General features: G+C 34.3%; 2 protein-coding genes and 1 long non-coding RNA gene across 3 annotated transcripts; 1 reads left to right on the top strand and 2 right to left on the bottom strand.

The window, feature by feature from the left end:
* Positions 1–8,960: 8,960 nt before the first annotated feature.
* LOC149621415 (uncharacterized) lies at positions 8,961–10,779 on the bottom strand. The gene is made up of 2 exons (XM_089853757.1): positions 10,369–10,779; positions 8,961–10,308 (listed from the first exon to the last, which is right to left on the bottom strand). The coding sequence occupies exons 1-2, from the start codon at positions 10,687–10,689 to the stop codon at positions 10,138–10,140; spliced, it is 492 nt and encodes a 163-aa protein (XP_089709883.1). The 5' UTR covers positions 10,690–10,779; the 3' UTR covers positions 8,961–10,137.
* On the top strand, positions 10,533–20,716 carry LOC149621414 (uncharacterized). The gene is made up of 3 exons (XR_016375100.1): positions 10,533–10,675; positions 18,290–19,956; positions 20,583–20,716. It is a non-coding gene; the product is annotated as an uncharacterized LOC149621414 (long non-coding RNA).
* Positions 17,803–27,050, bottom strand: DNAlig1 (DNA ligase 1). Its single transcript, XM_089853756.1, has 10 exons — positions 26,839–27,050; positions 26,690–26,767; positions 25,142–26,620; positions 23,564–23,801; positions 21,727–22,097; positions 20,569–20,977; positions 19,493–19,945; positions 18,282–18,479; positions 18,112–18,204; positions 17,803–18,026 (listed from the first exon to the last, which is right to left on the bottom strand). Exons 1-10 carry the CDS (start codon positions 26,991–26,993, stop codon positions 17,937–17,939), a joined length of 3,564 nt encoding a protein of 1,187 aa, XP_089709882.1. The 5' UTR covers positions 26,994–27,050; the 3' UTR covers positions 17,803–17,936.
* Positions 27,051–27,693: the final 643 nt, after the last annotated feature.

Raw genomic sequence — 27,693 nt, 5'->3', positions numbered from 1 at the left:
CGACCATATTTACCAAAAAAAAATAAAAATAAATAAATAAAATTTAGAAGATAAAAATAAATATTATTAAACTTACCTTAAAATTCGGTGCAAATTTCAACGCAAAAGTTATTCAATTCAACTTAAACACTTTGATTCTTAAAACCTTTTGAGTTCAGAACAAATCACACGGATATAGTTTCACTATACGGTTTTTTTAAATAATCGGAATTAACCCGGATTTTAATATTTTAAATAAATTAAGACAATAAAAAGTTAAAAAAAATTCACGCACTATTGCCAATTAATTAAAATAAAACGAAAAATTGTTATTATTCTAAAACCGTTAAACCGTTAATCTTTAGAAAAATTTTAACACGGTTATTAATTATTAAATTTTTGTAGAAAAATAATAGCGTAACGTTATAAGATAGTTATAACTGATTTTTGTAGTCAACTTAACTTTGACGTGAAAAGAGAATTTTATGTGACCGTTCACCGTGAAAGTCTCAGGTATATTTGAGAATGTTTTGAACCAAAATTTATCTACTTTCACTTTTTCCCGCTGATTTTTAAGTGGCAGGAATCGAGAACCATCCGATTCCTTGATTTTTATTTTATTTATTTTTTTATTCTTTTTCAAATTTACGTCCCTCCCTCTCTATCTCTTTCTCTCTCTCTTGAAGAAGGTGCTTACTTACTTTCGCCGTGTGTTAATAGTCGTTTTAAAACTGCCCCAAGTGATGGGGAGGGGGATGAGAAAAATTTTAAGGGAAATTTTTAAGGTCAGATTTACCTAGTGGCTAGGGAAATTTTTTTGATTGAATAATAACAGACTACGATCTCTTAGCTGCTACATCGCGTTCGAAGCAGCACTATATCGATTGTTTTAGTTTAATTACTAAATGGATGAGATGTAACTTGAGTTTATGATTTTAGCGCGTGAATTATGTATTTTAGAAATTGCACGAGATTTTTTAATCTGTTTAATTTCAAACTGCTGCACGAGATTTAGTGAGTTAATTGCGGTGTTTTAAACTGCTGCACGAGAGTTAAGCGCCTGAAACTACGTGGTTTTAAACTGCCACTGGGTTTTTGGCGCCTGAAACTACGCGGTTTTAAACTGGCACTGGGTTTTTGGCGCCTGAAACTACGCGGTTTTGAACTGATACTGGGTTTTTGGCGCCTGAAACTACGCGGTTTTAAACTGATACTGGGTTTTTGGCGCCTGAAACTAGGCGGTTTTAAACTGGCACTGGGTTTTGGCACGTGAAATTACGCGGTTTTAAACTGAGACGAGATTTTAGCGCGTGAAACTACGCGGTTTTAAACTGAGACGAGATTTTAGCGCGTGAAACTACGCGGTTTTAAACTGAGACGAGATTTTAGCGCGTGAAACTACGCGGTTTTAAACTGAGACGAGATTTTAGCGCGTGAAACTACGCGGTTTTAAACTGAGACGAGATTTTAGCGCGTGAAACTACGCGGTTTTAAACTGAGACGAGATTTCAGCGCTTCACTACGCGGTTTTAAACTGAGACGAGATTTTAGCGCGTGAAACTACGCGGTTTTAAACTGAGACGAGATTTCAGCGCTTCACTACGCGGTTTTAAACTGAGACGAGATTTCAGCGCTTCACTACGCGGTTTTAAACTGAGACGAGATTTTAGCGCGTGAAACTACGCGGTTTTAAACTGAGACGAGATTTTAGCGCGTGAAACTACGCGGTTTTAAACTGAGACGAGATTTCAGCGCTTCACTACGCGGTTTTAAACTGAGACGAGATTTCAGCGCGTGAAACTACGCGGTTTCAAACTGAGCCGAGATATTACCGCGTGAAACTACGCGGTTTTAAACTGAGACGAGATTTTACCGCGTGAAACTACTCGGTTTTAAACTGGCACGAGATTTTAGCGCGTGAAACTACGCGATTTTAAACTGGCACAGTGTTTTGGCGCCTGAAACTACGCGATTTTAAACTGGAACGATGTTTTTTAAGCGTGAAATACATAGTTTATTAACCAAATTTCGCATTATTGTAGCTTAAGATAGTTTTAATTCTCTGCTAACTTCACAGATTAAATTAAACATTTATATTACTTCTAGGTATTTAAAAAGCCAATTCCAAATTAGTCAATTAAACAAATCAATAGCGAGTTTAAAGTCTGTAAAATAAATAATTAAACTCTGCCTTTAAAAAGACAGATGTAAATATTTTCATTATAAAATGTGGAATAAATACAGCTGTATTTATTCCTGGTATAATAAAGAGTATAAATCTCTTTTAATTATTACACCTAAGGTGAATCTAAATTAAATCTCGAATTAATGATTTTTAAAATACTCTGGGGAATTCCGGTGTTGTTTGAAAAAATATTATTCACTCTCCTTTAATCCCTTGAGGGCATAATGATCTTCTAGAATAATTTTATAAGGGATTTTACGTGTAATTAGGAGGTTGGTTTAGTTACTTCTTTTATTTTTTAATGGATATATCTCGAGTGGAAAACTTTTCATTTTGCGATGGGTTTTAGTACTGGGTTTTTATGCCTTGTACGGGGAATTTTTGAATTTAAGGATTTTATTTTAAAAAAGGGTTTTTTCGTGTCGTAGTCAATATGTTAAATGGTTGGAAAGTTTGTTATCGTGACCCCTGCACGCAAGCTATTTAACCTTGATTGAATGGAGGTTAATTCTAACTGTCACTTCTATCAAAGGCTTGAAAATGCCATGGATCTTTATATGGGATGGGAAAAGTGGGAGAGCTCTTAGTCAGACCACACGTGTTGATTGGTGTCCTTAAGATGATATTTTCTTTCAACCTTATTTTCTCGTGCCATGGTTGATGTAGAACCAAGTTCTTGGTACCATTATATAGAGGACAATTGTATTTATCATACCCCCAAAGCTTTTCATCGTGTCATTTAAAATACCAGAGTTCTGACGTCACAAAGTTTAGGACGAATATTTACAAAAAAAAACTTACTAGCCCAATTTTGTCTATTTTCTGACATCTTCACAATAGTGTTATTTATACGAGTCTGGGCCCGAGTATTTAGTACAGTTAAGGGGCTTAGCTTTAAATGCGCATGCGCTTCAGGGACGGGTTGCCAGGGACGGTATGTTGACAACAAAGGCGTTAGAGAAGGGCTTCAATGTTGCTAGTCCCTGAACCAAATTTGTGTCGTTCGTAATGGGTTTGAAGCCATTCATATCTTAATTTAAATAAGCCTTTGTTGACAAACAAACCCATCAATGTCCCTTCCATCTTAAAAATCACATGATGGTCAACACACCGGACTCTGCACCTGAATATTTTTAAAATTAACGTAAATTATGTTTTGATATGTACGCAAAGGTATGAATGAACTCCAAAGAAAACGAATAATATTTACGATTTATTTAAGTTGGTCCGGAATGTTTTCGTGAATTATGACTGAACAACCTCTCCTATTGTTTCCTATATAATCATATTGAGAGGTTGGTCATTTCCTCATAGTTACCTCTATACAGGGTGTTTGTGAAAGGTCCATCAATAATGAAAGGGCGTATTTATTGGGCCATTTTGAGTCGAAAATGTTCTATGACATTTTTCCGTTCGGGCCACTGTTTTCAAGTTATGATTGGAGTAATTTACGGATGACCCCTTAAATTTAATTAAGAAATTGAAAGACAGCGCTAATTTAATGAAGGGGTCATCCCTAAAATATTCAAATCATAACTCGAAAACCGTGGCTCGGACGGCAAAATGTCATAGAACATTTTCGACTCAAAATGGCCCAATAAATACGCCCTTTCATTATTGATGGACTTTTCACAAACACCCTGTATAACAAAGAAATAAAAGTTAAAGTTTTTCCTTAATTTATATTAAAAATTGTCCGACCCCTTCGTAATTGTTTAGGAGATAAAGAATACTTTTAAATCTAATTTAACGTTTTTTTATAAAGAATTGGAATAAATTTTTAAAGTAGTTTGATGCCGATGACCTATTATGATTTAATAATACCTAATATCGAATTTTATTTAAAAAGAAAGAAAGCAAGCGCAATTTTTAATATTTTTCTAGTTCTTACAAGATGTTAAGAGACTAAGTATTTACTTCAATCATTAGTGGTTTTTCTGAAATTAACCATTATTTTTTCTAGTAATATCAAAGGCAAATAGAGCTAATAGAAAGTGAGCAGGGCACTGTGGACGTTAATAAAAACCTTAAGTAGTAGTGTGGTTTACGACGTACACCAACTGCAAGTCTCTATTTCTTTCTCTCTCTAGCTTCTTAATTTGTCTGTAGAACAATTTGACCAATCAGTGATTGCAGATCTACTTTAATATTATACATATTACTGTATGCGGTTATCTTTGTCATCACATTTAATTTCCCTCTATACCCTGCTGCAGAAAATAGCAGTAACCAACAACTGCTCCAATTCGGTGATTGGTGACATAATTTGTTCATTGGTGACATAATTTGTTCATTCATGTTGAATTTTGAGCCTGCATGCAGCGTAATTGACACACGGGAAAAATTAATTAATGAGTTAGAATGATTATATTTTAATTGCTTCAATTGGAGTGATTATTAGCAAGCATAGATTAGAATTCGTTGTAGTAGACCTGCAACACCTGGTTGGTGGCTGGTAAATGAAATACTATTTTCGGTTTCCCTTATTACTTTCTGTTACTTCTATTTGCATTTGATAAGATGCCAAATAACTTTAACTAACCTTAACTAATTATTATGATAAATTAAAATTAAAAAATAATTTTTATTCTTTTTTTCTTTCTTCTCAAAACCCAGAATTAAGTTTGATTGAAAAGTAATAATATTTTTTTTCATTTGCGAGTACGTGTTTTTAATGCCAAATTTAAACATTTTGCTTTAGGCAATTAAGTGAAATTGAGTTGGAATTTACATCGCTTTTGGTAAGGATTGGCGGCTTGGGAAAACCCCAACTTGATCCGGGTTATTTTTAAAATATTTTATTAGGATGTTCATGTCACGATAGACGTAACATTGCATAAGTTTATAAGATATATTCCTTCCATAAGTATGACACTACCTATAGTATATTTGGTAATGCTACCTCCTAGAGACTTACAGCTCGAGATAACTTGTTCGAGAAGGAGAACGACGGAAGCGAGTCAATTGAAGTAGTACTTACTACACTCGGTGGTGGTTAATTAATTTTGTATCAGGACTTAAGTTCCATCTAGCTCCTATTTAGTCCATGCATTACTAATTAGGCCTTTGACAGCAGCGCCTCACGCACCAGGCGTACGTCGCTTTACCTCGAATCTATGACCTACCTCACTCCTCACTTCAAAATTACAAGCTCCAGTTTCTAAGTTACCAGACATAACAAACTTATAAATGGAACATATCTTATGAACTTATGGTAACACTGCCACTGTAGACAGTTCTAGAGAGACACTTAGGCTAGGTAGATTTTGAGAAAAATATGTTTTGCCAAAGTTAAGATTGCCTTGGGCCTAAAGAGTTGGTGGTTGACGTTCTTAAGACAAACGTTCGTGTTGTTTTGAATGAGTCCCTTCAAAGGGAAGATGAAGTGTTCTTGCTTAATCGATTCTACTAATTATGAAACCATTCTGCATATAGCATAAGTTCATAAGATATGTTCCATCCATAAGTTTGTAAAATCTGGTAACTTAGAAACTGGAGCTTGTAATTTTGAAGTGACAGCCTAGGTAGGTCATGAATTCGAGGTAAAGCGACGTACGCCTGGTGCATGAGGCGCTGCTGTCAAAGGCCTAATTAGTAATGCAGACTAAATAGGAGCTAGATGGAAGAAGTCCTGCAAAATTAATTAACCACCGAGTGTAGTAAGTACTTCAATTCTCCCTCTAACCAGTTATCTCGAGCTGTAAGTCTATTGGTACCATTACTAACATTATAGGTAGTGTCATACTTATAAATTTATGGTTTACCTATTACGAAAATTTATCATTATAATATTTGACGTCATAGACTGTGTTTGTGCCACGTGTATATACTTTTATATAATTTTATATTGAATAATATTTTATATATTGGGAACACGTATTATTGATGAGGAATTAAATTCCTCAAAAAATATTGACATTTGATAAACCTAACAAAGACCAGAGAGAGAGAGAAAGTTCAAATACACGATATTTATTTCAACCTGACCTATTTTATGTATGTTTTTCGACCCTATTTCATACTAATTTAGCCTATTAATGTGAAAGAGAAAGTTGTTTTTAATTTCGACAATATTTTGGTTTTAAATATACTTAATTGAAAATGTAAAATTTGATTTATTAATTAATAACTTAGTTAAGCATCGACGTAATTACGAGCTAGGTTTCAGTCTTTCCTTCATGTTTTAAAAGTCTGTCTTAGTACGTGTAGATAAGTGTTGCCAGTCATTTGTGACGTGCATTTCAATTCAATTCAACTCTATCTAAAACAGAAGTCCTTAAAAGCTTGTAGTGTTCGGTTAGATTCAGTAATTACCATTCAGTGTCCAATTACTTGTAGATTCTCTAATAATAAATTACTGGCAGCCCTGAAGCGCATGCGCAGTTAAAGTTAAGAACAAGGGGAATTAATTTCTCTAGACTCTTTAGCTCATTTATTAAATTTGTGAACAAAAAAAAATCATTTTAATCCAAACTTTATTTATGTTCCACTGCCCCTTTAAATTACTTATCTGTCAATACATATGGATGGTTATTATAATTAAAGCAAACAATGCTCTAGTTTAAATTAATTTAAGAACGAACCTATTAATTAATTAATTTAATTAGTAATTAGTAATTATTTAAAACCATTATAAGTTAATGACAACCCTATCTAAAGTCTGGAATTCAAGAGGGCAAACACATTTTTTCATAAATAACTATTTAGCTAAATTAAGATTAATGAAATAATATTGAGATAATAAATTTTCAAGTTATAGCCAAACGTAATCTATTACATCATAATTAAACTTGTAACATAAACAACTCCTCAATGGGATTATTTTAAAATTAAATAAGAAAAAAATCCGAAATGAGGTTAAGTAAGAATGGTATCAACATCGGGTGATTTTCTGACGATCTTGAAATATCGTACATGATATAGCTTTGCTACGTGAATCTCCTACCAAATACTTCCGTTTATCCCTTCCGGCTAAGAAACCTAGTTCCTCTTTTAATAACAGAACCAGGAATGCATACAGCTACTAGGAATCATTGTGTATACCCATGTTAATATCTATGAATTCGGGTTTTGTGGGTATACAGCGGGCTTGGGAACTTACTACACGTCGTCACGCCTAATAATAATTCTGGACTTCGTCTTTCTTACTGCAATTTCATTGGTTAGTAGCAACGCTAGGTCCTAGACACGCCCTAGTAACAGGAAGCGAGATAGGTTATATTATCGCTTGGGTAAAATTCGTCATAGATAATGATTAGTCTAGCTAGCTCCCCCCCCCCACAAAAGCTGCCTATATACGTTGAGTGAAAATGGCTTACTACACAATTATTCCTAGTAGCCATATGAATTCCTGACTTACGTGGGGTCTTGTTTCGATTTTTATCATATTTTATTTTGGGTGGTTTGGGGGCTAGTTTACTTTCTATAACCCAAGTTATTTAGGTTATATAATGGGGGTTAAGGTTAGCAATGATTTGTATGAGTTCTTAATTGATTTTTTTTTTTTCAAATTATTTCTCGACCTCTGTTAGGATCCTAGAAGGTCGTGTAAAAGTCAGGGGATTTTAACAAAGTCAGGGATTTTGAGTTAAGTATAGAAAATTTCTTGTATTTTCAAAAATTCCCGTTGTTTCACTGTTTTCAAGTTAAGATTGTAAAGAGAATTTTACGGATGACCCCTTAAGAAACTGATTAAGACAATGATTTCTAATTTAATTTAATTAAGGGGTCATCCCTAAAACACTGAGTCAAATCATAACTCTAAAACAGGGTGTCCCTTGTGGTAAACAAAATGGAGAAAGAAGTATAGATGTTACATTTTCGACTCAAATCGATTTCCCAAAGAATTAGCATCGCCCTTTATTTATGCCACAACAGACTTATTAGAAACACCCTGTATACTAAAGACTTTCCCTTGTATTCATTAATACTCTTTGGTTACAAGTATGACCTTTCACCAAAGTTGGTAAGGTCAATAAAGATCTTAGATAGCTTTTAAGTATTTAAATAATTTTCAAAGAAATCTTTAACCAGTTATTTATTTTCAAAGAATTCCTCTCTAACCAAGTATTTATTTTCAAAGATTCCTCTCTAACCAAGTATTTATTTTCAAAGATACCTCTAACCTAAACAAAACAGACACCCTATTGACCAACCAACTAAATTCATGGCGATTTTAACCTTGGTTAAGTACTGGCATTGAATTCCAAATTAGTTAGTGGAGAAAAACACAACCCCAATTTTCTAGTTGTGGTGGTAATTTACCCAACCAAAAAATAAAAATTAACGAAACTTAGAGATTAAGTAACTGATAATAAATTAATCGTGGGATCGGATACACAAATGGGCGTTTTGGGCAGTTTAACCCCCCCCCCAGTGTTGCCAGGCCTTAGAATCAAAATATTGCATAGAGATATGTTTATAAGATATGTTACATAAGTATGACACTAGATAATGCTAGAGAGTTGCTTACAGCTCGAGCTAGTTGAAGTCCTAAGTACACTCGGTGGTTAATTAATTTTGCAGGACTTAAGTTCCATCTAGCTCCTATTTAGTCTACAATCATTACTAATTAGGGCTTTGACAGCAGCGCCTCATGCACCAGGCGTACGTCAGTCGCTTTACCTCGAATCTATGACCATACCTCACTCACTTCAAAATTACAAGCTCCAGTTTCTAAGTTACCAGAGATTAACAAACTTATAAATGGAACATATCTTATGAACTTATGGTTTGAATCAGTACTTGACCAACTTGAATTCCAGAGGGCCTGAGCTGAGGTAGAGGGCTAAACCTTTAATATTTAAATTTTAATTTTAATTAAAATAAATTAATTTACACAAAAATACAGGCGTTAGTAAAAGTAAACAAAGAATTTTTTAAATATCTATTTTGCATATTAAAATACGACTAGAGACATTTCCTCTTAATTGAATTAATTAATGTATTAAAAAATCAGTTAGTATTTGCAATAACGTCAGTATATTTCGTGGAAAAGCCCTTGGCCCCTTTTAAAAAGAGTTTTAGATCGAGTAACAGTTTTCAACCCCCGCTCGAACGTGTTCTGGAACGTGTTGTTTTTCAAAATTTTAAAATAACAATTTTTTAGCAATAGTAGAAAAACAGTTAATTTATTTTTAATTTCCCTTGGTAATTTACCCTAAAAACATTCAAATTAATAATATGTTAATTAAAAGATAATGTGTTTTTTAATCGTAAACATAGTAATCTAATTTTCAATTTTTTAAAAACTTACCGTAGTCAAATTAAAAACCACTATTATTATTTTCAAAAACTAGCAGCAAATTTTCCAGACATTTTTTTATTTCACTAAAGATAAAGTTAAGATATTGTTTAAGAAATATTGAAGGTCATTATATTTTTAAATGTCTAATGCGTTAGGGTTAGACCAAGCATATGATCGATCTGTTATTATCGTTAAGGTTATTTAATCGATTCTATTATCGTGTCTATGTTCATTATTTTTATCGTATTGTAATTATTTTACGGTTTATGAATATTTTCAGGATAAAAATATATGAATTTAAAATAAGGTATCGTTGCTTAAATTAGCTTTAAATATTTTGTGATTATTTTAAACAAATCCCAAAGAAATGTGTTGTTTTGGTAAGACGACGGTTTTGTTGATCAAAAACCCAAGGCCCAAGAAACGTTCTGTTAAGCCTAAACGCAGTACTGAGTACTTAACTATGATTGATTTTACTATGTTTAAAATTTAAAGGTCCTAGATATGATTGGCTAAGCCTAGTTTGAAGTTGAATACGTAGTGTTTACGTCACGGATGCTAAGCCTAGTTTGAAAATAGTCACTAAGCCTAGTTTGAAATTCGTCGCTAAGCCTAGTTTGAAAATGAAACTTTAGAACTGTTTATATTATAAATTAAATATATATATTTATTTATTTATTTATTCATAAAACCATACAATTTGTTTAAAACTTTGATAAGTAATAGTCTATAGGTGGTATTTAGCTGGTATTGGTTGGGTGTAAGCACTTTTCCCGGTTATCTTGGCCTGAGGAATTTTGAACAAGTAACGGGTCAACTTGACACGTGGTGTTATGGTTCTCAGAGTATAGGGAGCTTTATAGACTTTGGGTTTGAGTTGAATAATTGGTTTGGGTACCTATAAGACAAAGGTTTAAGTACACTTATCCCCACAACACCCTTGTTAAGCCTAACTTACCAAAAAGATCGGTTGAGGTACTTTAAAGAGGACATCACGTTGCTTCACGATTGGTTTCGGTGCCTCGATGATAGGTGATGGTAAATCGAGGTACAAGTCTTTATTTTCGATTCTGTTGCCAGGCAAAACGATGTTGGAATGAGGAATATCAACTACTTCCGGTGGACCTTTGGGTAGGGTGATTGCTGGCGCCTTGACATCCAGATGAGGAACTGGTACGTCCCAACGCGAGGGTGCAAGTTGGTGAAAGCCAGATGATTTCTGAGCGTCAACTTGAAGACTGACAGCTGTTAAAGACAAGACTAGGGTAAGCAGAAACATTTTTAACAGTTCTGGTACAATTCCACTCTGATTATCGGTTGCTTCTGCGGGGTATTGGTTAATGTCGGTGCTCTTTATATGTGGGCCTATTATCCTTCTAGAATATTTAGTTTCCTTTCTCAAGTTATTTTTATGAAAGTTTGAACGTCAATTGAGATCAATTACACTTCAGATATTGTTTCACTAGATTTCAAAATACTTTGTTCATTTTAAAGGCAGAGGCCCCATAAGTTAATAAAGATATGTTCCTTCCATAAGTATGACACTACCGATACTTCGTAATGCTAGAGACTTCCTGAGAGCTACACGCGACAATTGACATATCTTATGAACTTATGTCGCTCGTATAGTTAAATCTGGATTTTGTTGGCAATAGACAAGGGGGGCAGTTACGTTTTTGGCTGCCATTTTCTAAGATGGCCGCTGATTTTAACCAAAATTTATACAGCTCTGCATAAAGATATAATAAACCAATGTGCAAAATTTAAACGTAATCGGTTAAAATTTAGGGTAGCTATCGCGTAAGTAAAAAGGTGATTACTTATCTGGCCGCCATTTTCCAAGATGGCCACCGATTAAAACCAAAATTTAACTTATACAGCTCTACCTTAAGATATAACGAATTAATGTATAAAATCTCAGGTGAATCGGATGGAATTTAAGGTAGTTAAAGGCGTCTAAGTAATATTTATTACTGTTCTGTCAATCATTTTTCAAGGTAACTGTTCAGATTTAAATGAAATTTTTCATCTCGGCCTGATTCATAATTTCAATCGACTTGATTGAAGTTTTGAAGTGCAGCTACTTAACGCCAAAATCAGAAAATCAGCAAATCAAAGCTTAAATAAATAAAAACAACAAATATATACACACATTTTCCAAATAAGTAGTTTTAAGCGCATGATTGATAAATATTGTTTATGATTTCATATTTTAAGATAAAAATTATTTTAGAAAAGAAAAAAAGTGGTAAACCTTGAACAGGATTATTATTTAAAATCGAATGTATTCCCATCATTGCAAACTCTCAAATTATCGTCCAGGTTGGCTTGTCAAAAACCTATTTAATACTACCAAATTACACGGTACATTGATTGACCATTCATTTGGGGTAAAACCCATAAATAACAATCTTATATATAAGTATGCCTGACGGAGAGAACTGTTACTTGTGTCCTTGAACTTGATATGGAATTAGGATTTCTTTATTTTACAGTCATTCCAAGGGACTCAAAGCGTATGGTATCTGTATGTCTAGGAAATTATATAGGTGGCACATGGAATGGTTTTTTGTGCAGTTTGTATCAAAGCCCTTTATTTACCTTTTCAAAAATTCTGGTGTTGTTGTCTATAAATAAATTCGAAAGCGAGGCCGCCATTGGAGTACCCTCCCTCTCACCAAGAAGCTCCATCAGAATTTGTCTATAGACTGAACCATAAGTTCATAAAATATGTTCCTTCCATAAGTATGACACTATACCTATACTATTCATAATGCTAGAGACTTATAGCTCGGGCTAATTCAAGAACGACGGAAGCGAGTCAATTGAAGTACTACACTCGGTGGTTAATTAATTTTGCAGGACTTCTTCCAATCTAGCTCCTATTTAGTCCATGCATTACTAATTGGGCCTTTGACAGCAGCGCCTCATGCACCAGCTGGCGTATGTCGCTTTACCTCGAATCTATGACCTACCTCACTCCTCACTTCAAAATTACAAGCTCCAGTTTCTAAGTTACCAGTGACAAACTTATGGTACATATCTTATGAACTTATGTTATTATGTATACATTTTTGAAGGTTAAATTTGTTCCATTTTCAAAGCATTCGTGTCATTTCAACTTGCTTTCACTGCAAGCACGAGTTGTAACTAATTTGCAATACGTTAGTAGCTAACTTGAAACGTGTTTTATTTGTTAGTTTAAAAAGCGAATGACCATTACCCTTTTTAAGAATTCTGAATACGTTATTGTGTATTATTGCGAAACTGTGTATAGGCCAGCCAATTTTGAGTTTAAATAAGTTTTGCCTGGATTTATAGTGACGTAAGTCAGTACGGCGTAGTTTTGTATTCTGCTATAGATTCATGAAAAGACTTCAATCATTATGACATGTTTTTTTGGCGTCAAAATTTTGACTTTGTAACTCATCAATTTTAGGGATATTAAAATTATGGAGGAAAAAGTATTGAAAATATTCGTGACAAATTGTTATTTTAAATTAAATTACTCGTTGTATCAAAAGCAAATAGAGCTGAGGGAAAGTAAGGCGATGGCGACGAAACAGTAAGCTTCTTCGATGCATGAAAAGGGGGTAGGCAACGCTCTGTATCGAGCCGTCTCTGCGCACTCTCTGGTCGCAAAATTCCAAGAGCTTAAAATTTTAAAATTATTAAAGAAATATTTTTATTTAATCAACATACTAAACCCTAAATTCTTAAACTTTAAAATACATAAAAGTTTTATTGTAACTTTCCAAGCGTGTAAATACGGCTCGCGAAGTTAACACATAATTCATATGTAACAACTATAATTTCTTTAAGTATAATCATATTATGAAAGAGACATTTTATAGTTAAAGATTGGCGGGAAATTTACGCGCGAACTTTTAACCCAAAAATATTGGTAATTTCAATTGATATTTCAAACTATAACCATTTTTAACAAGTTTCACGTCCATTTCTATAAACCAACTAATTTGTTTTAGATTTCTGGATAATTTTCCAATTCTTACCAATATGTTATAGTTTTTGAGAGCCTTGAAAGATTTCCATAAAAAAATAGGCAAGATTTAAATTCCACAGGTGCAACTTCCAAAACTAGAAATATTATTTTTTTATATTTCGAATTTTTTTCAAGGTGTTTTAACATTTTTCGTTACACTCCTGTAGAGATATGTGACATATGTCAATACACATAATTATAATAATATTTATAACCAGAAATACATAATTTAAACTTAGTATAAAACAAATCAAAATTTACATTTTGAATATCTAAAAATTTCGACTTAAACACGTACCATATCAATTTCAGAACTTCTTCTAGACGAATACAGGGTGTACTGTCAAAAAGGAAGGGTAATTAAAAGGTAAAACACTCCAATCCTATGTTCAATGTTCATAACTTGTGTTAGGGGGTGCATGCATCCCTTACTGGGACATTTAAAATCGGCAGCTCATAGAAAGAAAGAAGTATAGAGATTCTCAAAATTCATTGATTTCCCATAGAACCACGCATCCCACTCACTGTATGTATTTCAGCCCTATAATTATACCCTCCTTTTTTTGGAAGAACACCCTGTATATTTTATAGTTTATTACACATACCAGGATTATATTTAATATCACATGTTTCAAAAATTGTACATGAAAAAAATATATATTTTACTTTAGCTATAGTTATATAAATTATGCCTTGATGCAACTACAGGATTCATAAAATAAGATTATGAATTTTATCCGCTTCAGGTAGACCATCATAATATATTTTATATAAAATGAGTTGAACCTTGAAATATATTTCTGTGAATGAGTTAAGCCCCTTTAAGTTACTTCCCTTTATATATGTATAAATTTGACCCAAAGTAGTGTAGTCCAAGGACTGTCAAACTTACTAAGTATAATTATTTTACGTGTGTCCTACGCAATTTTCGCCCAAGTAGACGTTGTAACACCAAGAAGCCATATCTAGTTTATTAGGGAGAAGGTATAAGATGCCTAAGTATTCGCGCGAGGCCATAGTCCCAGTCCCCCTTTCAAAATACAAGGGGGGACGTAATAGGAGGCCCCGGGATATTTCGCAGCCTCTCATCAGTCGGAAAATATGACACTAATTTTATTATCATTCGCGTTGGTCGCGCTGACGTGAGTTTTCAAGAACCAATGAGATGCTGGCTGGTTGTAATTTAGAGGCGGCGGGGATTAACTCCGGACCTACGTAACGTTTGGACTGGAGATAAAGCTAGGCTATAAATGTGGCGAATTTATACCTTCTCCCTAATAAACTAGATATCACTTCTTGGTAACACGTTGCACACGCTCGCTGACCTTACTGTTACATTTAATTCTATCAGAAGGGGATAATTGAAGAAGTTTGACACTCTGTAGAAGTCCTCTTCGGTTTAGTGTAACCTTGCTATAATAAATGTTAATTCTGATGTTAGGAGTAAGGTTATAATACTTCTCGTTATTTGAAAAAAAAATTCAGGAATTTGAAAATATTTGCACAATTACCTACGTATTTATCCCATCAATAATACCACTAATTTTATTTTTTAACTCTATCATCTTTAAGTAACAATTTAAAATATTTAACCATCCTTGAACTTAAAGTTATTAACCCCTTGATCCCAATAACCATGAAAACGCACGGAAACCTTTTTATTACACGCATATTTTATAGTGTCCTTTTTAGTACCCAAGTACTTTTGGTGGTTTTCTTCAAACGCCTTTGACAAAGTAATGTTAAAATTAAATACCTATGGAGTTACAGAAAATAATATGTCGTTATAGGGCCTAGGCCTAACTATTTAAAACCCATATTTAACTTAAAATATTATATATATTATAATACATTTTATTTAGAACTTGAAAACAAGTTTAATGGGTGTTTTTATTAGCGCTCCATGGTTTCCAAATATGTGGAAAAACAACCCTTGACCGGCGGATTAAATAAATGTGAGTCCACCCCGCTAGGCTTAGAAATATACTGTTTGGGAAATCACTACAAAACGTGACAGTTTTACTAAAAAATCTTTCAAAGAAAAAAAACTGCAAAACACGTGGATTAATTTCCCGCCAAAATAATGTTTTTTTGAGCGCGCGCTCCCGTTTCACAATAATCAAGGCTACTGAGGTGTAAGGACGGTCTTCCCGCGCAAATTGAACGTTTTTCCCGCCATATTTTGTTGCACGTGACCTTGTGTCCGAATAATATATTTTATCTTCCTACCTCGGTTTTAAATAAGTTTTTGACAACAACTATCAAAATGCATTTCACAATATTTATTGAATTTTTAATTCATATTAACTTTAAAAATATTAAATAGTTTTTTACCAATTTGACCTAATATTAATTAGGTTAAATAAGGGTTAAAGGAAATTTTAGGAGTAAAAAGCAATAATTTAGAAATGCATTTAACCATTTCCTTTATTTTCGCAAGAATTCGACTTTTGCCCTACTTTTTTTAAAAATAACATTGGCGAGATTTTAAATCAAAATACTTAATTACTCTTAAATTAACTGTCAGACGATTTAATTATTAGTCTCATATTATTCTTCATGATTAGACGTATAATTGGTCAAATTTTGGTTACAATTGACCGTACCATTAAGGAGAAACGTGGACTTTGCGATACTGATAACGCCAAAATTAAAATAATTAATATTTCCGAAACTAATTAACATATTAAAAAAATACCGATACCGGTACATTTTTCATTAGTAGGCGTATACTTGATTAAATTTTAGTAGACATTGACCCTTCCCTTGAGGAGGAAAGTAGACTTTTGTTTGACCTTCACGCCGGAGACCACGATTCAAACACGTGATGATTACCTAATCAAAGTCCTGAACCGGTTAACGACCATTCCGACGGGTCTTCCCATAGCAACGAGAAAATCCAAATTTGTAAGAAATAATTTTATGAATATTTTAAACCCTAACACCAAAATTTCATTAAAAATATGCAATGTAACATAAGTTTATAAGATACGTTACACTATAAGTATGACACTAACTATACTATTCGTAATGCTACCTAGAGACTTACAGCTCGAGATAACTAGTTCGAGAACGATTAACTACACTTGGTTAATTAATTTTGCCGGACTTAATTCCATCTAGCTCTTATTTAGTGGCAAACTTATGGAACATATTTTATAAACTTATGATATTTATAATATTCAAATTAAACTCCTCTAAATGCATGCATTATTTTTTAATCATATTTATTAAAATATGATTAAAAGATTAAAACGAATAGCAAGTTACTCTAAATAAATATTAAATAATAAATTTTAAATCAATAGTTATATAACATATAACAGCTTTAACTTGTATTTAATCTTGATAACTTTAAAAAACTAATCGTGGAAATTTTAATCTTGGGTTTTTAAACATTCGTCGGTGCATCAGCCGGGCTGCAAATACTATCTCTCTGGGATTTTCCAAATAGCTTATAAATTTTAAAGAGCCCGAATAATATTTTAAAGTCACTGATCTCTCTCTTAGATAATTTAAAATTTGCATTTTAAACTCTTTTCACTCGAAGATGAACACGTGGAATAAAACGTGTCGATATAAAAAATAACATTTTGAGTGTTTCAAAAGGGAGGGTTTAATTATAGAACAGAAGTACAATGATGGAAAATCATCCAGATTATTTTATGGATGACCCCTTAAATTTAAGTATGAAAAATTAGCTCGGAAACCTTAGCGTCCTATTGCCAAAGCAAGAAGCGATATCTAGATTACTAGGGAGAAGGTATAAGTGGCTTTAGTATTCGCGCGCCATAGTCCTGCAGTCCCCCTTTCAAAATACAAGGGGGGGGGACGTAAAAGGAGGCTGGGCTATTTTGCCTCTCCTCAGTCGGAAAATATCACTGTAATTTTCGTCATTCGCTTCGGTCGCGCCAGAGAGAATTTAGAAGGGGAGTGGAAGGCCCCCCTTTGACTCTATTAAACGTGATGACGCCCAAACAAGATGTCGCGTTGAGCTTTTTGGGGTAGGCGAGTTTCCGGTCACATGTTCTGAAATCTCTCTGTTACAAAGGCGTCATACCGGAAATCGACCTGCCTAGATAACGTTTAGCAGACGACGTTGCGCTACATTCCAAACCACCCCTTCCAATCCCCTTCTAAATTCTCTCTGGTCGCGCTGACGTCAGTTTTCAAGAACCGATTAGGCGGGGATTAACTCCAGACCTATGTTTGGACTGGAGATACCTTCTCCCTAGTAAACTAGATATCGCTTCTTGGCCAAAACTAAGCCCGTGACGTTTTACATAAGCACTGACGTCACAACTGAGATAGCTCTATTACCCTTTTTGAAACACAAGCTGTATAGTAATTAAACTTGATCCCGATAATGAATTGAAGTAAAATAAATAAATATTTTTTTATTTATTTACGAAGACAACAAAACAAAATTTATTGAAAAAGTGTTTACAAAATTAAAATTCACATAGAAACGAAACAAATGTAATTAAAGACACCGGAAGAAAATTATTAATTACAATAATTAATTAGTACAAATCTTCATCGTCATCCGCGAACTTATGTTCCTTCTTTTCTTGATTTTTAACTTGAGTTTGATTACTGTACATATCAGCAACCTTTTAATTAAAATTAAAAATAATTAAAACGATTAAAATTGCCATTAAAAATGATTAAAACGATTAAAAAGTAATGAAAAAGTACCTGACTCGCGCTTGTAGCGTTTTCTGGTTTCTTATCATCCCTTATTCTTAAAAATCTGGGAAATCTCATGGAAATTCCCTTTTCAGGGTCAACCTAATATTTAATTAAATTTAATTTTAACTATGGTAATTAAAATTAAATATAATTAAAGTAATTATTTCAAAGTTTACAATTCCAGCGGCCGCTTTGTGTACGGGTGATATTGAAAAATCGGCGCATTTAACTTCCCAAACTTGAACGGCATCGAACCATTCATCAGGAGCTAAACCGTGATCATAACGATAGTACGACTTTGGATTTGGTATGACGTGTTGCTTTAAGAAGGTTGTATGTTTTTCTAATTGTTCGTCTTTGAAACCAGTACCGATCTAATTAAAATGTTAATTAATAACCAATTAACGCGTTAATTCAATTAAACATAATAGTTTATTTTTAATTTAGGGAATTTTTCTACACTAATTAATACTAAATGGTGGCAGAAGCAACAAGCTCCCAACCAATGAGAGGACGGTAAAGTGGCAGAAGCAATTAGCTCCCAACCAATGAGAAGACGGTAAAGTGGCAGAAGCAACTAATTCCCAACCAATGAGAAAACGGTAAAGTGGCAGAAGCAACTAATTCCCAACCAATGAGAAAACGGTAAAGTAGCAGAAGCAACTAACTCCCAACCAATGAGAAGACGGTAAAGTGGCAGAAGCTACTAGCTTTCAACCAATGAGAAGACGGTAAAGTGGCAGAAGCTACTAGCTTTCAACCAATGAGAAAACGGTAAGGTGGCACAAGCTACTAACTCTCAACCAATGAGAAACCGGTAAACTGGCAGAAGCAACTAACTCCCAACCAATGAGAAGACGGTAAACTGGCAGAAGCTACTAACTCTCAACCAATGAGAAGACGGTAAAGCGGCAGAAGCAACTAGCTCCCAACCAATGAGAAGACTGTAAAGTGACAGAAGCTACTAACTCTCAACCAATGAGAAGACTGTAAAGTGACAGAACTAACTCCCTAAACCAATGAGAAGACGGTAAAGCGGCAGAAGCTACTAATTCCCAACCAATGAGAAGACGGTAACTTGGCAGAAGCAACTCCCAACCAATGAGAAGACGGTAAAGTAGCAGAAGCAACTAACTACCAATCCCAACCAATAAACCCGTATTATTAATAACATAATTTTCAAAGTAACCTTAGAGCACTATCAAAGCCACGCCGGTCCATTTCGCGCTCTAGCCTTACAGTGATACCATAATACTTTTTCAACATAAAATTCAACATAACCTTAGACCGCTACCAAAGGCATCAAGTCTCGTTCTACCCCTAATATCGCGATGCGCTTAAACCGAATTAACATAAGCTTTTAATTAAAAATAATAATAATAATTACCTTGCAAATGGTTTGAAATTCCTCATTCTCTTCATCATAACAGGCCAATAAGAATCCTCCGTAAGTTCCAGTACGTTTACCTTTCCCGAAGTATCCACCGATGACAACTAAATCCAAGGTATCTCCAACTCCGTCCAAGTAATCCTTTTTTAACTTTAACCAATTCCGGGATCGTTTTGATATTTCGTAAGTGGCGTCTTTATCTAATGTTTTAACCATTAATCCTTCGCAATTTCCTTTAATCGATTCTTCTAGGAACAGTTCGATGTCTTCCAACGTATTTCCGTCCATGGATTGAGCAAAGGTAACTTCGTTCTCGACTTCGATTAAAGCGCTTTTTAATAAATCTCGTCGTTCTCCCAATGGTTTTCGAACCAATGATTCCCCGTTCAGGAATAAGATGTCGAAGACGAAGACGCACACTTGCACTTTAATTTCGGCCTCGTTCGCATTCTATTCAAAGAGTAGGTTTTGTGTGTAAATAAGTAATTAACGCGCGGTTTTGTGTGTAAATAAGTAATTAACGCCCGGTTTTGTGTGTAAATAAATAATTAACGCGCGATTTTGTGTGTAAATAATTAATTAACGCGCGATTTTGTGTGTAAATAATTAATTAACGCGCGATTTTGTGTGTAAATAATTTATTAAATCGCGGTTTTGTGTGTAAATAATTAATTAAATCGCGGTTTTGTGTGTAAATAATTAATTAAATCGCGGTTTTGTGTGTAAATAATTAATTAAATCGCGGTTTTGTGTGTAAATAAGTAATTAACTCGCGGTTTTGTGTGTAAATAATTAATTAAATCGCGGTTTTGTGTGTAAATAAGTAATTAACGCGCGGTTTTGTGTGTAAATAAGTAATTAACGCGCGATTTTGTGTGTAAATAAGTAATTAACGCGCGATTTTGTGTGTAAATAAGTAATTAACGCGCGATTTTGTGTGTAAATAATTAATTAACGCGCGGTTGTGTGTGTAAATAAGTAATTAACGCGCGATTTTGTGTGTAAATAATTAATTAACGCGCGGTTCTATGTAAATTAATGATTTCAAAATTAATAAAGACTTGGCAATTAACCTTTCGTTTTCTAGTGCTTAAAATTTGGAAGGGCAAAATGGTCTTATTCTCAGTATCCCAGGCAACGGCTTCGCTATCCAGAATACAGGATTTCGTCGTTTCTTTCAAAGCTTTGGGCATTCTTGAAATGATGTCCGGATATTTTGAGGTATTATCTTCCTGATTTCGACTAAATATTTTAATTTGTCCATTCTCCAGGACGTGAATTTGAGCTCGTTCCCCGTCGTATTTATATTCGCAGGTGAATTTGGCGTTATCGAAACGGCGTAGAACTTCCACTATCTCTTTAGTCGGATGAGCCAGCATTGGTTTTAACGGTACACCCGGTACTAACGGACATTTTTCAGGTAAGGCTGATATGCCGTGTTTTAAAATTACTGGGATTATTTGGTCGTAGTTCGGGCATTCACTGAAAAGTAATTAAAAATTAATGATATTAATGTATTTAATGTGTAACTAACGCTATTAATGTGTAATTAACGGTATCAATGTGTAAATTAACGGTATCAATGTGTAAATTAACGCTATTAATGTGTAATTAACGCTATTAATGTGTAATTAACGCTATTAATGTGTAATTAACGCTATTAATGTGTAATTAAAGCTATTAATGTGTAATTAAAGCTATCAATGTTTGATTAACGGTATCAATGTGTGATTAACGGTATCAATGTGTGATTAACCGTATTAATGTGTGATTAACGGTATTAATGTGCAATTAACGGTATTAATGTGTAATTAACGCTATTTATGTGTAATTAACGGTATCAATGTGTAATTAACTGTATTAATGTGTAATTAACGCTATTAATGTGTAATTAACGGTATTAATGTGTAATTAACGGTATCAATGTGTAATTAACTGTATTAATGAGTAATTAACTGTATTAATGTGTAATTAACTGTATTAATGTGTAATTAACGCAATTAATGTGTAATTAACTGTATTAATGTGTAATTAACGCGATTAATGTGTAATTAACGCAATCAATGTGTAATTAACGCAATCAATGTGTAATTAACGCAATCAATGTGTAATTAACGCAATCAATGTGTAATTAACGCAATCAATGTGTAATTAACGCAATCAATGTGTAATTAACGCAATTAATGTATAATTAACGGTATTAAAGTGTAAATAATTAAAAGTTAATTTACCAATAAGTTGTTTTTAAAATGAGAGCCTCTTCTTGAAGTTTACGTTTAAATGATTCGGGTGAAATTCCTTTTGAAGCATCAATGATTTCAGGAGGGTAACTTTGATTGGGAGGCGTCACTGTAGCCGCTTGCGCTAAGGCCATTAAGACCGACTGCTCGGCTAAACCGATACGGAGTTTTCCACTCAAAGATCTGATTAAGAATCTGGCCTCGGAATGTTGACATGCCACGAACATGCTTTGTATCTTTTCAACTTTCTTTCCCATAACGGATGTTCCCGCCATTTGAGCAATTTCTTTTAATTTTGAGAAAACGTGTTTGACTGTAAGTTTAGGAGGAGCGAACATGATGCGTTGATTACTACGAGAAGTCTACCGGGGAAAAAGGTAAGTCAAATTTGAATAATTATTTTTTAACCAAGGTTGTAACTTTGAAGTTAATTTGCTTTTCTTCCTTCAACAATAACAACCCATTTCCAAATTCCTTGCCATTCCCTTCAACAATAACAACCCATTTCCAAATTCCTTGCCATTCCCTTCAACAATTACAACCCATTTCCAAATTCCTTGCAATTCCCTTCAACAATAACAACCCATTTCCAAATTCCTTGCCATCCCCTTCAACAATAACAACCCATTTCCAAATTCCTTGCCATCCCCTTCAACAATAACAACCCATTTCCAAATTCCTTGCCATCCCCTTCAACAATAACAACCCATTTCCAAATTCCTTGCCATTCCCTTCAACAATAACAACCCATTTCCAAATTCCTTGCCATCCCCTTCAACAATAACAACCCATTTCCAAATTCCTTGCCATCCCCTTCAACAATAACAACCCATTTCCAAATTCCTTGCCATCCCCTTCAACAATAACAACCCATTTCCAAATTCCTTGCCATTCCCTTCAACAATAACAACCCATTTCCAAATTCCTTGCAATTCCCTTCAACAATAACAACCCGTTTTCCAAATTCCTTGCAATTCCCTTCAACAATAACAACCCGTTTCCAAATTCCTTGCCATCCCCTTCAACAATAACAACCCATTTCCAAATTCCTTGCCATTCCCTTCAACAATAACAACCCATTTCCAAATTCCTTGCCATCCCCTTAAACAATAACAACCCATTTCCAAATTCCTTGCCATCCCCTTCAACAATAACAACCCATTTCCAAATTCCTTGCCATCCCCTTCAACAATAACAACCCATTTCCAAATTCCTTGCCATTCCCTTCAACAATAACAACCCATTTCCAAATTCCTTGCCATCCCCTTCAACAATAACAACCCATTTCCAAATTCCTTGCCATCCCCTTCAACAATAACAACCCATTTCCAAATTCCTTGCCATTCCCTTCAACAATAACAACCCATTTCCAAATTCCTTGCCATCCCCTTCAACAATAACAACCCATTTCCAAATTCCTTGCCATCCCCTTCAACAATAACAACCCATTTCCAAATTCCTTGCCATCCCCTTCAACAATAACAACCCATTTCCAAATTCCTTGCAATTCCCTTCAACCTGCCTTCAACAATAACAACCCGTTTTCCAAATTCCTTGCAATTCCCTTCAACAATAACAACCCATTTCCAAATTCCTTGCAATTCCCTTCAACAATAACAACCCGTTTTCCAAATTCCTTGCAATTCCCTTCAACAATAACAACCCGTTTCCAAATTCCTTGCAATTCCCTTCAACAATAACAACCCATTTCCAAATTCCTCACGATTTCCAAACCCAATATAAGTAGGCCTATAAAGTATAATCAATATAAGCTTCAAAGTTACAATTATAGCTTCTAATGAGCACGAATTACTAATAATGAAATCACCTCAGCTACAATACCGAGATCTCCTTTAATGCTAACATCCACTTTTAACTTCTCAACTGTTCGTCCCGTTGCTTGAGCAACAGCTTTGTACAACAACATATCCCCAACCCCTAACTCTAAACCCTCGCTTTCTGGCGCCACGCGATTAAGGCACAGATAAATTGACCCTAAAAGGTCATCTGGAGACAGTACAATAACGGATCTGAAGTAATTTGACAATATTTCAATCATACGAAGCCTGCAATAAATTAAATTAAATTAATTTTAAATCTAGGAGGTTAAATTAATTAATACAATCAGGGTTCATACAACTTTTGGAAAACAAATTTCCCTGAGATTTCCAGGTTTTTCCCCACATACTTCCCTGAATTTTCCAGAGTTACGAGCCTCCAAAGTTTAGTGTAATGCTATTCCTATGGAGATGGTTGTTTGTTTACGTTTTGCTTAATTACTCGGCCCCTGTTTACTCAATCCCCAAATTTTTAGTATGGTTAGATGGGGGATAAATAGGACTATAACATACTCAAAGGACATCCCCGTATCTCTAGTAGAACCAGAGTTACGAGCCTCCAAAGTTGGGTCTAATGCTATTCCTATGGAGGGGCAAGTTTACGTTTTGCTTAATTACTCGGCCCCTGTTTGTCGTAGCCCCAAGTTTTTAGTATGGTTGGATGGGGGACAAATTGGACTATAACATACTCAAAGGACATCCCCGTATCTCTAGTAGAAAAAGAGTTATGAGCCTCCAAAGTTGGGTCTAATGCTATTCCTATGGAGGGGTTGTTTGTTTACGTTTTGCTTAATTACTCGGCCCCAGTTTGTCGTAGCCCCAAGTTTTTAGTATGGTTAGATGGGGGACAAATTGGACCATAACATACTCAAAGGACATCCCCGTATCTCTAGTAGAAAAAGAGTTATGAGCCTCCAAAGTTGGGTCTAATGCTATTCCTATGGAGGGGTTGTTTGTTTACGTTTTGCTTAATTACTCGGCCCCTGTTTGTCGTAGCCCCAAGTTTTTAGTATGGTTAGATGGGGGACAAATTGGACTACAACATACTCAAAGGACATCCCCGTATCTTTAGTAGAACCAGAGTTACGAGCCTCCAAAGTTGGGTCTAATGTTAATCCTATGGAGGGGTTTGATTGTTTACGTTTCGCTTAATTACTCGGCCCCTGTTTGTCGTAGCCCAAAGTTTTTAGTATTGTTGGATGGGGGGCAATTAGGACTATAACATACTCAAAGGGTATCCCCGTATCTCTAATAGAACCAGAGTTATGAGCTGCCAAAGTATAGTGTAATGTTAATCCTATGGAGGGTATGTTCACGAACATTTTGCTTAATTACTCGGCCCCTGTTTGACACAAATTTCCCTGATTTCCCTGAATTTTACTAAAAATTCGAAGTTTCCCTGAATTTTACTAAAAATTCAAAATTTCCCTGAATTTTACTAAAAATTCGAAATTTCCCTGAATTTTCCATGAGGTTTTTGTCAACTATTTATTTCCCTTATTTTTCCAGGTTTTCCAGGTTTGTATGAACCCTGTACAATTGCGTTTATTATTATTTTAATTCCCAACCTAGCGGAGGTTTCCTCTATCAGTTCAAAAGTTCTAGCCAGGGCTAAATAGGGTACATTTTCCCCCTTTTTCCATATTGCATCATCTATTGGATGGTATTTTGTTAGGGCAGGGTTGTAAAGGTCTTTTTTGGGTGCTGATTCCTTTGTTTCTTGAGGTTTTGAACCTTTAGCACCCGCTCCAAAGAAAGGATGAATTTTAACAGGTGTTTTATCATCCGATAAATCCATTTTCTCAGTTTTTATCTGAGTTTTGGCTGATTTAACATCAGTTTCCTCATCAGAATCAGAAGAGGCCAATTTTGAGGTTTTTCTGATTTTTTTTCCATTTTTGTCTGCTTTAATATCAGTTTCCTCATCAGATGAGTTGATTTTGGTGGTTTTGTTAGATTTAGAAGCCATTTCGTTATCGTTAGAGGCCAATTTTGAGGTTTTTATGCCTTTTTTACCATTTTTGTCTGATTTAATATCAGTTTCCTCATCAGATGAGTTTATTTTGGAGGTTTTCTTCCCATTTTTGTCTGATTTAATATCAGTTTCTTCATCAGATGAGTTTATTTTGGAGGTTTTGTTAGATTTTGAAGCTTTTTCGTTATCGTTAAAGGCCAATTTTGAGGTTTTTCTGCCTTTTTTATCATTTTTGTCTGATTTAATGTCAGTTTCCTCATCAGATGAGTTTAATTTAGAAGTTTTCTTCCCATTTTTGTCTGATTTAATATCAGTTTCTTCATCAGATGAGTTTATTTTGGAGGTTTTGTTCGATTTAGAAGCTTTTTCGTTATCGGAAGAGGCCAATTTTGAGGTTTTTCTGCTTTTTTTCCCTTTTTTGTCTGATTTAATGTCAGTTTCCTCATCAGATGAGTTGATTTTGGAAGTTTTCTTCCCATTTTTGTCTGATTTAACATCAGTTTCCTCATCAGATGAGGTGATTTTGGAGGTTTTGTTAGATTTTGAAGCTTTTTCGTTATCAGAAGAGGCCATTTTTGAGGTTTTTCTGCCTTTTATACCATTTTTGTCTGATTTAATGTCAGTTTCCTCATCAGACGAGTTGATTTTGAAGGTTTTCTTAGATTTTGAAGCTATTTCATTATCGGAAGCGGATGGTTTTGAGGTTATCCCACTGTCATCATGTGAGGCATCAATTTTAGAAGGTGTTGAGTTTTCAACAAAGTTTTCTTGTTCTCTAGTTTCCTCTTTCCAATTTTCATCAGGATTTAATTGTTCTGATATTTCATCAATTTCGTTGTTCATCTTTTCAGTTTCTTTCAGATTTTTTCTACTAATTTTGAAGCTATCATCCTTATCCTTTTCCTCTCGATCATCGATGTCCTTATTTGATTGGTCTTTCGTAGTTTTCCTTATCTTAGAGGATTTCAAACCCTTCGCTTCCTGATTTTCATCATCACTCTCCGATAAAACCATTTTCTTCCTCTTTGCGGTAGTTTTAATTGGCGATTGCGAGTCCTCATCCTTTACAGTACTATCGGAGAAATCGGTAACTATAGTTCAAAATATATAAATTAACAGTTAAACTTGGGATATTTTGTACCTTAAACTCTCTTGTTTAATTTTAATTGGTGATTTTTCGATCGTAGTTTTCTCAATATTACTCGATTTGAAGAAGGATCTAAAAAAAAATCAAATTAACGTTAATAGAAAAACAATTTATACTCTAAGCCTTGGCTAATTTTTACTTACAGGATTGATTTTTGAGCCATATTCGATTTATTACACCGAAAATATCGTTGTAAATTGGTGTCAATAAATTTACGTGATCTCGGATTTAATATTCCATTACAAAAAAGCCGATAATTCGATAAATAATTAGGTATAATTGCCAGTGATCTAAACATGCAAGTTTCTCTCTCTAGAAGCGAGAAGCGTGAAATTTTGGCGCCAAAAGTTAAAAAAAAAAAAAGAAAAAAGAAAAAGAAAAAAAAAAATTCAAATTCGAAAATGACGCAAATGCCGTTTTTACCTGAAAACTCTATGCTTTATGCTGTTTTGTTGTGTTTTAAGATGTTTTATACTATTCTGTGCTCTTTTATGTTTTATACTATTTTGTTCTCTTTTGTTTTATTCAATGTTATGCTCTTTTATAATGTGTTTTATTGTGTTTTATAGTTTATCCATGGATGAAGGATGCGCGTGAGGAAATTTGTTTTCACGCTATAGGATCGGCAACTCCCTATCTCGAACGACAGAATATTCTGTATATACTCTGTTACAACGTCGGTTGTCAGCACGCGTAAAGCTAGGTCTCTATGTAACGTAGCTTTGTACGTGCTGTCAAGAGACAAAAAACTTCAGAATCTTCAGGATTTAAAATATCCGCGAGTTTTTTAGCTCGAATGCACGGACCTCTAGGCCTAGTTTCAAATACGCGTAGTAGGCTGTAGGTAATTTCACACGTATTTGAAACTAAGGCCTAGAGGTCCGTGCACTCGAGCTAAAAAACTCGCGGATATTTTAAATCCTGAAGATCCTGAAGTTTTTTGTCTCTTGACAGCACGTACAAAGCTACGTTACATAGAGAAATAGCTTTGCGCGTGC

Source organism: Phalangium opilio, unplaced genomic scaffold (assembly GCF_054372755.1).
Source record: "Phalangium opilio isolate 3A_F unplaced genomic scaffold, DU_Popi_V2 ptg000206l_1, whole genome shotgun sequence".
Classification (NCBI taxonomy): Eukaryota; Metazoa; Arthropoda; class Arachnida; order Opiliones; family Phalangiidae; genus Phalangium; species Phalangium opilio.
This window is presented reverse-complemented; position numbering and strand designations above follow the sequence as displayed.